At 37.6% G+C, this 11,486-nt stretch overlaps 1 protein-coding gene across 8 annotated transcripts in view; it reads left to right on the top strand.

Moving 5' to 3' along the window:
- LOC106878848 (glycogen debranching enzyme) overlaps positions 1-11,486 on the top strand; it is a 154,032-nt gene that overhangs the window by 88,124 nt on the left and 54,422 nt on the right. For all 8 annotated transcript variants that reach the window (XM_052970625.1, XM_052970632.1, XM_052970627.1 and 5 more), the window contains 4 exons: positions 875-1,087; positions 3,980-4,119; positions 4,803-4,990; positions 8,047-8,170. In XM_052970625.1, the coding sequence (XP_052826585.1) occupies positions 875-1,087; positions 3,980-4,119; positions 4,803-4,990; positions 8,047-8,170 (665 nt within the window). The remainder of the gene's footprint in view (positions 1-874; positions 1,088-3,979; positions 4,120-4,802; positions 4,991-8,046; positions 8,171-11,486) is intronic.

Below are 11,486 nucleotides of genomic sequence, written 5' to 3' on the forward strand. Positions count from 1 at the left end.
TTGAAGTGGCCGGCGAGTGAAGAGACATGGACAGTTTTATGACTGAACTTCTTTTGAAGTTGTGGTGAGAGGGGAGAATTGATGTGTGTGCGTATGTCTGTGTGTGTGTGAGTGTGTATGTTTGATGGGGTGTGCACTACAGAGAGAGTAATGTTGATGGTGTATATATATATATATATATATATATATATATATATATGAGAGAGAGAGAGAGAGAGAGAGAAAGAGAGAGAGAGATAAATGAAATTTATCATTCAGTTTATTTATTTATTATGTATATATGTATGAATGGCTTCAGTGACACATACTCACATACACGCATGCAAGTTGTTTTAATCGATTTTCTTTGTAAGTATGGGGGCTAGGAAAAAAATAGGAAGCGCGTTCCAATCTATGCATCCGTCTCTACATGTGTGCCATTTTTCACATGAATCCACCCAGTCGTTTGGCCGTGAACCTCAAGACAAGAAAGAATACAACGGTCAGCCAACTTCAATTTATATTATAGTTATATATATATATATCATCATCATCATCATCATTTAATGTCCAATATCCATGCTAGCATGGGTTGGATGGTTTCACTGGGGCTGGTAAGCTGGAAGGCTGCACCAGACTCCAGTCTGATTTGATCCCATCTGTAGCTGTATTCAGAGTGATAAAGCCTACAACTGCTCAGTGGTATCTTTCTATAAGTAATTCTCAATAATCCAGCCTACTTAACTATATATGAGGTGATACACTGATACCTTGACCATCGTTTGAGTACCACTACATGCTTTCTATGCTAACCATATCTAGCTCTCACCTTTTGATTGTATATATATATGTATTTATTGTTACTTATACTATGTGTGATGTATATGTCTTGTAGGTCTGATATTGTTAATTTTGATAAACGACTGGAGGAATGCTGTCAAGTATTGCGAGAGAAACTCAACCAGAAGAACAAGGAGAAACGCTCAGAAATCACTCAGCACATTGATGTGGCCATCAACAATTTCTTAGCCAATGTTCGTTACCGCTTCTTGGCGCCTGATGGACCTAAAATTCGAAGAGTCACAGCTGATGATTCTTTGATGCATGAGTAAGTTTTGATTTAATTTTATTTATTCATTTATTTTTACATTTTATAACCAAATGTAAGCCAGAAAAATTTATATGAAGATCAGTCTATATAAACTATTTAGACTAACATTTTTGGTACCATCCTACATGGGATAGCCCCTGGCTCTAAAATTCTTGTTTTAACGTGATCTAAATTAAAACCTACCACTAAAATTTTATGTAAAAATTAACTCTCAAGCGCCAACTTAATAATGATTAAGTTATCTTACTAAATTCTTAAATATTAAAAAAATTAATTGAAACAAAGTCAGAGTTTTTCAGCAGAACTATGTTAACAAAAAGATTTATATAGAATCTTTCAGATTAATTTATGTAAACCATTTAAATTTAGGCTATATTAATTTATGTAAGCTAAATGGAAAGATGATGATGATAATGATAACAAAATTTATTACACATATAGATTTAAAATCTATTCATTTACATAGATTGTATAAATTTAGGCTATAGAAAGATGACAATGCATACATAGGTTATATAGACAGTGCTTTCTTTAATTTTACTTTTTATATAAAGAGTGTTTATTTGTTTTGTAAGTTACATAAAATGATTAACTTTTATGTATTATTCTAGGTGAAATAAAGTTTAATGTCATGACTGTTTTGAGGTTAGGCTCTAATTAATTAAGGCACAGGCATGGCTGTGTGATTAAGAAGTTTGCTTCCCAACACATGGCTTTGGGTTCTGTACCACAATGTGGCACCTTGGTTGTCTGTGTTCTGTTATAGCTCCAGGCCAGCCAAAGCTTTGTGAGTGGATTTGGTAGATGGAAACTGAAAGTAGCCCATCCTATGTCTGTGTGTAAGTATGTTTGTGGTTGTGTCATGTTAACTTGGCATTGCATGATAGTTGTGAGTGTCAGTGTCATACAAGTAATGACTTTCATTTCCGTTATTCTATGAAAACATGTCTGGCCATGAGGAACAATTACTTTACTGGAAATAAGTGAAAATTGGTGACTGGAAGGGCATCCAGCTGTAGAACATCTGCCTCAATAAACTCCACCTAGCCTATGCAAGCATGAGAAAATAGGTATTAAAATGATGATGAATATGCTGGTGATGATGATGAAAGAAGAATCTTCAGCTTGTATATGGATATTTTATGGCCATTAGTAAGCTAATAGATGATCAGCCAAGGGGTTGTTGGTTTATATCCTTCCACTAGCACTGTGTGTGCAACCAGCAATTTTACAATGTCTCAGTCCATGTAAATGGCAGTAAAGTGGTACAACTGAATGGAATGGCTCACATCTCTAAGTACACATCTGACTATGAAGGAGTGATGCTGGAGTTGTGAAATCTTGCATGCATTAATTTCAATTCTTCTTATTAATAACTGCATTGTTTCTTTCCTGGTAAACTGACATCTGACTGTTCAAAGAAGACTTTAGAAGTAACTGGTAGCAAGTTCTCTTGAAAACTGACAAAATTTGGCATCATGGTCTTATCAAGTGCCTTCAGAAAAGGGTTCTGCCCCCCAAGGACATTCATGCTGACATGGTTGCTACCTTATGGGATGATGCTTCAGCTTTATCAATAGTACAAAAGTAAGTGGGCAACTGAATTTAGAAGAGGACAGTCTGGATGTCCTGCAATGATCATACTGATGGATAACAGGCAACTAGCTATAAATCAAATAACCAATGTCATTAGTAATCCTCTGTGAGATTTGAAAATATTCTGTACAATGAACTTGGCATGACGAATGCTTTTGCTTGGTAAGTGCTATGTCTTCTGACATGTGATCAAAAGGTTGATCACATCACGAGAAAATCTGACATTGTTTGATGCAGATCCAGCTGGTTTCCTTGAAGTTTCCTAAGCCAGGATGAATGTTGGGATTATCACTTTGAGTCAGTGACAAAGAGACAATCCATGCAATGGAAACAACTTTCCTCACCTGCTTCAAAGAAAGCCAAGGTCATTTCATCTGCAGGGAAGGTGATGGCCTCAGTTTTTGGGGATGCAAAAGGCATTGTGTTAATTGACTATCTTCAAAAGGGCCACACCTTCAATGGAGTTTCTATGCCAACTTGCTGAGGCAGTTACAAAAGACTATCAAAACCAAACTACCAGGAAAACTGATGAGAGGCATCTTGTTTCACCAGGACAATGCTCCAGCAAACAGGTCCTTGGTTTCATTGGCCTGCTGTGCATGACTGTAGCTTTGAACTGGTTTATCACCCTCCCTATTTTGATTTGGCCTCATCTGACTATCATCTGTTTCCCAACATGAAAAAACACTTGGCTGAAAACCAGTATCACAGTGATGATGACATCATATCTGCTGTTGAGGACATTTTTGATCAACAAGATGAAAGCTTCTTCACCAATCAGATCCAAGCACTGCAATACTGATGGAAGAAGTGTGTGGACAGCAAGGTGTTGAAAAATAAACTTCATTTTTTCACATTCCATGAGAGTATCTTGGTCAGCCTATGAAGTTTTCAGCTAACCCACATACCTTCCTAGATCATTCTGACCTATCATCTTTGATGTTCCAGCCATGACCATACCATCTGTTTTACAGACATAATATATCTAGAAATGTAGCCTTCCTTTTTCAAAGTTGGTAGAGTGTTATCTGAGAGAGGTTTAGCTACTATTTCTAGCAGGTAAAGTGAGCACTTTAACTGCTACCCTCTAAACTAGACAAATGAGATATTGGGTTTGTATCTGTCTCTAAGTTTGGGCTCCGATGAAAAAAGCTAGTAATGCAGGTTCTACTACAACTTCTATCAGCATTGCCACCCTAGAGGACTTTAAAAAATTAATGAAGAACATTTCTATTGACGTTACTTGTAGCTGGTTCTTTCAACTAAAAGTTTTTAATTCTCTCTCTTTATTAGCTATTTTGTTGTACCAGCTCATTTGGAGAGTTGTGTTCACAATGAAGAAAAGATGATTTTCTCTGACAATGCTAAGTTTGTGATGGCATGCAACGGATGGGTGATGGGTGACAACCCATTACGTAATTTTGCTGAAGCTGGTAAGTAAATGTCTTGTTCTCTCCTTTCTTCATGTCTCTTCTGGGCTCCTTTTTTTCATAGACACTCTTTGTTATCAACATACATACTTATCTGTTTGTCTGTCTGTCTATATTTCTATCTTTCAACATGTGTATCCATTCATCTTACCATCCATCCAGCCATTCTGTCTGTTTGTCTGACTTTCTCCACCTAATCTTCTCATTCTATTACCTTTTCCACCTCCTCCCCCTCTCCTTCCATGCTCTTTTGTTCTTTCTCTGGTATTTCTCTCTTTTTCTCTTTTTTATCCTCTTCTATCTCTCTCTCTTCTCTCTATCATTCCTTTTATCCTCTTCCACCCTCCTCAGTTTCTCTATTTTTTGTCTTATTGTCTCTTCCTCACTCTCACCTTTACTCTCTCTCTCTCTCTCTCTCTCTCTCTCTCTCTCGTCACCCCACACTTTAGTTTCTTTCTCTTGACTCTATCTCTCTCACTCTGCTGCACCATAGTTTTTGTCTCTTTCTTTTTCTCTCTCTTTTTCTCTCTTTCTCTTGCTCCCTCACACCTTAGTTTCTGTCTCTTCCCTCTCTTTATCTCTCTCTCTCTCTCTCTCTTGCTCCCTCACACCTTTGTTTCCATCTATGTTTTTTTCTTTCTCTCTCTTTCACTCCTTTCCCTTCTGTAACCTTACTATACTTGCAGGCAGTCAGGTCTATATACGCCGTGAACTAATTGCCTGGGGAGACAGTGTTAAGCTGCGCTATGGTAAGCAACCTGAAGATTGTCCTTACCTCTGGAACTTCATGAAGCAATATACTGAGATTTCAGCTCGATTCGCTGATGCATTACGCTTGGATAATTGCCATAGCACTCCAATGCATGTAGCAGAGGTAGGTAGATTTATTTTTTATTGTTCTTTATACATTGTTGTCACTGTTAAACACCACCACATCACCTTTTTCTATTCAACTTCTCATCTATCAGATTTTGACTGCTTTTTCCTCTTCTTATTCTTTTATGTTGTTTTTTTTCTTCTTCTGACACATTTCTATCTTTTCCAATCATCTTCTTCCCTTTTACTTCCTTTATTTTCTCCTCTCTTTCAGCATCATCATCAACATCGGCATCAGCATTGACATCAGCATCATCTTCATTGTCATTGTCATTGGTGTCCTTATTATCATCATCGTTGAAGGTTGGTGAGCTGGCAGAATCGTTAGCACACCAGGCAAAATGCTTAGCAGTATTTCATTGGTCATTACATTCTGAGTTCAAATTCTACCGAGGTTGACTTTGCCTTTCATCCTTTCAAGTTCGATAAATTAAGTACCAATGAAACACTGGAGTTGATGTAATTGACTTACCCCATCCCCCAAAACTTCTGGGCTTACAGTTCTATATTTAGGAGATGAGGAATTATGTACATATTTACATTATTTACATTTGACAGATATTTGTCCTCATCTTGTTGTTAACTCAATGTTTCGGCTGATATACCCTCCAGCCTTCATCAGGTGTCTTGGGGAAATTTCGAACCTGGGTTCTCATTCTTAAGGTATTTTTCGATGTTGTTGCTGTTGTTGTTGTTGTTGTTGTTCAGGTCACTGAATAATATGGCATAGTGGTTAAGAGCACAGGCTACTAACCCCAAAGATTCCGAGTTCAATTCCAGGCAGTGTTATAATAATAACAATAACAACAACAACATCAAAAAATACCTTAGGAATGAGAACCCAGGTTCAAAATTTCCCCAACACACCTGATGAAGGCTGGAGGGTATATCAGCCGAAACGTTGTGTCAACAACAAAGAAGATGAGGACAAATATCTGTCAAATGTAAATAATGTACTTCTGGGCTTGTGCCAAAATTTGAAAACCTTATTATTGTCATCATTATAGTAATTAACAGTTCAATGAATAAGCAATTGAATTTGATTAGGTGACTGATTAAAAAAAAATAACAGTGTTGGTATGCTTCCAAATGTAGTTAACCTTAATGGTGGAATAAACAATAATCAATAATCAAATAATAATAATAAACAATCTTTGAGTAAAAGTGAGTAAAAATGAACAGAATATATCTCAAAATAGGAATTGAAATATTTAAAAGGAATAATAGGATTGCCAAATTAGGTATCTAAAAGTTGAGATTATAATCCTTTCTACTAAAGGCACAAGGCCTGAAATTTGGTGGGAGGTGACTAGTCAATTACATTGGCCCCAGTGTTTCATTGGTACTTAATTTATCAAGCCCGAATGGATGAAAAGCAAAGTTGACCTTCGCAGAATTTGAACTCAGAAATGTAAAGACAGGCAAAATGCCGCAAAACATCTTGCCCAGCGTGCTAATGATTCTGCCAGCTTGCTGCCTTAGAAGTTCAAATTATAATGAAAGATTAAAATAAAAGACATAGATGAGAAATTAAAATAAGTAAACAAGTATCCAAGAAATATATAATGCCACAAAAGAAAGAAGAAATGATAGCAAAAATAGGGAGAGAAGCAAAGTAAAAAGCTAAAGATAGAAAAAGGGGAGGAGGGAGAAAAATAAAAGAAAAAGAGGAAGAGAAAAGTAGAAGACAAGAAAGAAAAAATAAATAGTATAGAATATATAAGGTGTGAGCAGTGGGGGAGAAAGAGGTTCGTTTAATATTATAAGATTGTTAAGCATCTTAACAGTATGGAAAATTACTGAAGTTAAGTATCGAAGATTACTGAAGTGGTGGTGGTCATGTGTCTCAAAGTTGATGGCAAGTTGATGGGAACAGAGAGGTGAAAAATAGAAAGAGATTATTTATAACAGAGAAAGCTTAGGAGAATAATGTAAGTCGCTTCTTCAGAAACGTACCTCTCCAATTAACTCTAACCTTAACACTAACCCTAACTCTAAGCCTAGCCCTAACAATAGTGGAGAGGTGCGTTACTGAAGAAGCTCCTAATGTAAAAACACACATACACAGTAGAACAATGTAAGTGAAAAGATATATATATATATATATATATATATATAAGCACAGGAGTGGGTACGTGGTAAGAAGCTTGCTTCTCAACCACATGGTTCCAGGTTCAGTCCCACTGCGTGGCACCTTAAGCAAGTGTTTTCTACAACAGCCTCAGGCCAACCAAAGGCTTGTGAGTGGATTTGGTAGACAGAATATATATATATACATGTGTGTATGTATGTATGTATTTGTGCCTGTGTCTGTCTCCTCACCATCGCTTGACAACTGATGTTGGTGTGCTTGCATCCCTGTAACTTAGCAGTTTGGCAAAAGAGGCCGATAGAATAAGTACTAGACTTACAAAAAATAAGTCCTGAGGTCGATTTGTTCAACTAAAGTCAATGCTCCAGCATGGCCACAGTCAAATGACTGAAACAAGTAGAAAAATAAAAGAATATACATACATATATATATATATATATATATATATATATATACACACACACATAAAAAAATGTATATGCATAAAAATGCATCTACATCTGAATGTTCACATGAATGCATATATGTACATACTTAAATAACCTTTGAATCGTAACAGTTTGTGAACTAATCTAGTTCATATATATATATGTGCACAAAGGTTATGCACAAAATAAGTTTAATATGCTTGAAATTGAATAAAATAAATAACAATGTTGAATACACATGTACTTGTACATGATGAACAAAATGAATGATAATAATAATAATAATAATAATAATAATAATAATAATAATAATAATAATAATAATAATAATAATAATAATAATCAGAAGAAGAACATAGTGTAAATAAAATGTCGACTGTTTTGGTTCATGACTTTTGGCCCACCCAGAACATATAAGATCTTGTAGCCTATAGTCCATGAATCAAAACTAAGAGACTAGTTAGGGTATTTACTACCTCTGTGTTGTGTACTTGCCTAAAGAAGATTTCTTATTTCTTTGTCTCTCATTTACAGTACATGTTAGATGCTGCCCGTGCTGTCCGGCCAAACCTCTATGTTATTGCTGAACTCTTCACCAGTAGTGAAGCAACAGACAATCTGTTTATGAACCATCTAGGTATTAATTCCTTAATTCGTGGTATGTTTCAATTTACTGTTTTTATCAATTAGTTGCATAACCTTACAATACTTTGAGTATTTAACTGAATGGTTTATTTTTCAATTATTTTTTAGACATGAGAATATCCAGAGTTTATGCATACATGTATGTTTATATGCATAAATATACATACATACATACACACACACACACATACACACACACGCATACACACATGTGTGTGCATGTATAGAGCATGATCATTTATCATCCATTGTCCATGCTGGCATGGGTTGGATCACTTGACCAGGGGTGGCAAGCTGGAAAGCTGCACCAGACTCCACTTTGTCTTGGCATGGTTTCTATGGCTGGCTTCCTTTCCTAACACCAACCACTCCGAGAGTGTAATGGGTGCTTTTATGTGCCACCAGCATGGATACCATTTGCATAACACCAGTATCTGTCATGACTGCAGTTTTACTTGCTTTGATGGGTCTTCTTCTGAAGCGCGGCATAATGCCAAATGGGCTTGGTCATTGCCTCCGTGAGATTCAATGCTCAAAGCTGAGCATAATGTTAAGTGGTCTCAATCCTTGCTTCTGCGAGGCCCGACACTTTAAAGGTACTTTAACATGCCACTAGTACATGCCACGACTGTGATTTAACTTGGCTTGATGTGTCTTCTTCTCAAGCACAACATAATGCCGAAGTTCTCGGTCATTGCCTCTGTGAGGCACAACATTTGAAAGGAGCTCAACCACTTTGCCTTTGTGAGGCTCAACGCTCAAAAGGTGCTTTTTACGTGCCACTTGCATGGGTGCCGGTTACATGACACCAACATCAACCTTGACTGCGATTTCACTTGGCTTGACAGGGTTTTCTCAAGTACAGCATATTGCCAAAGGCCTTGGTCACTAGTCATTGCCTCTGTGAGGCCCAAAGTTCGGAGATCATGCTTCACCACCTTATCCCATGTTTTCCTGGCTCTACCTCTACCACAGTTTCCCTTCACAGTTAGGGATCAGTACTTTTTATGCAGCTGTCCTTGTCCATATGCATCACATGGCCATACCAGTGCATTCACTTCTCTTGCACACCACATCTGATGCCTCTTGTGCATAATTTTTCTCTCAGGATGCTTACACTCTGTTGAACATGTACACTGACATTGTACATCCAGCAAAGCATACTGGCTTCATTTCTATCAAGCCTATGCATGTCCTTGGTTGTCACAGCCCATGTTTCACTGCCATGTAGCATAGTTGTTCGCATACAGGTATCATACAATCTGCCTTCACTCTGAGAGAAAGGCTCTTTGTTGCCAGCAAAGGCAGGAGCTCTCTAAATTTTGCCTAGCCTAATCTTATTCTGAGAGCTATGCTGTTGGAACATCCACCTCTGCTACTAACTTGATCACCTAAGTAATGGAAGCTATCTACTACCTCTAGCTTACCCTCATGGCAGTTGATTGAGTCTATTTTCTGTACATTTTTGGTGTTTATTGTACCTATGTATCTACCATACACAAAAGCTATTTTCCCTGTTAACCTTCCTCTGATGTTGCTGCACCTTTTATGTGTCCAAAGCTTACACTAGGTGCATCTTACTGAGTTACTACCTAGACCTTTTCTACAGATTGAGCAGGGCCATCTACTTGAAGGAATTTGTGATTTGTCTGCCTTCCTACTTACTAAAGCTTTGGTTTTTGCTAGGTTAACTCTATGGCCCTTTGATTCTAGTCCTTGCTTCCATACCTGGAACTTCTTCTCTAGTTCTGGTAGTGATTCAACTATAAGAACAAGGTCATCAGCGTAGAGGAGCTCCCAGGGACAGCCTGCCTTGAATTCCTGTTATTGCCTGAAGGGCTATGATGAACAAGAGGGGGCTTAGGACCAATCCTTGGTGAACCCCTATTTGTACCCTGAATTCTTCGCTATACTCATTGCCAATCCTCACCTTACTGGTAGTGTCTCTGTACATGGCTTGTACAACTCTCACAGCCATCCATCTGTCCCTAGTTTCTGCATTGACCTCCAGATAAGGAATCGGGGGACCTTGTTGAAAGCTTTTTCCAAGTCAACAAAAGCTAAGTACAGAGGTTTATCGTTGGCTATATATTTCTCCTGCAGCTGCCTTACCAGAAATATAGCATCAGTGGTGCTTCTCCCTGGCACAAAACCAAACTGCATCTCATCTAGATTAATTCTCCCCCTAACTAACTTTCATCATCTAATCCAACAATTTGATACCTCTGTAATTATTTCTATCCAAGGCATCACCTTTACCTTTGTAGTAGTTGACTATGGTGCTGTTACACCAGTCATTGGATATGACTCTTTTGTGACTCACCTAATTTACAATATGGGTGACTAGACATAACCCACACTGCCAGATATTTTAAGCATCTCAGCAGTGATTCCTGAAGGGCTGGGGGCTTTCCCTGTTTTCATGTCCTTAATTGCTTTATCTATCAAGTTATTGTTGATTCAGATAGCTGGTCCCTCAGCTGGGTCAACATTTGGCAGGCTCTCCTCCTCCACCCATTTGTTCTCTATATTCAGCAATCTTTCATAATGGTATTTCCAAGCCTCTTTCTTTGCAGAATCACTAAATGCAAGTGCACCGTCATCCATGCGGACACATTTCTCTCTTGTGACATCACAATTTTCTCTCATACTGTCTTGCAATCTGGGTCCTCACGTTGCTGAACATAGGAAAACTTCCTCTTTTCTGCTTCTCCCTTGGCTAGATATACTTATTTCCATCTTCCCTTCTGGCTATCTGATACAGCTGCCTGCTACCCCACTCTTGCAGGTCTTCCAGGCTTGTTTCTTTGCTCGAATGGCCCTGTCTACAGCAACATTCCACCACCATGTTACCCTAGGTCTGGTTGGGACTTTGCATCACACACAGATTTGGTGTGTGGCACTCAGCAAGTTGTCCTGCAGGAATTCCCAGTTGCCTTTTATGTCACAAGTTTGTAGCTCCTCATATATATATATATATATTAGTGGTTATGTTAGCCTCATGAAGGGATGGTATCATCCAAGGAAATACTGGTTCAATACCTAATATTTTGGAGGGAATTGAGTCTGTTGTGACAAATCTACAAACATACAAAACATCTAAGTGTATATATTTTTTCCCCACTGAAGAGGTTATGCTCAGAAATATGAACTTAATATTTAATTAATTTCACTGTGTATAACTGAAACAGCTGTAAGGAATACTGATTGATTTGTTGTTGATAGTAAACTCTTATTAACTTCACAATCTCCATTTTCTTCTTCCTTTATATATATATTTGTGTGTATGTGTGTGCATGTATATATGTTTGTTTGTGTGTGTTTGTGTG

Source organism: Octopus bimaculoides, chromosome 9 (assembly GCF_001194135.2).
Source record: "Octopus bimaculoides isolate UCB-OBI-ISO-001 chromosome 9, ASM119413v2, whole genome shotgun sequence".
NCBI classification, from domain to species: domain Eukaryota; kingdom Metazoa; phylum Mollusca; class Cephalopoda; order Octopoda; family Octopodidae; genus Octopus; species Octopus bimaculoides.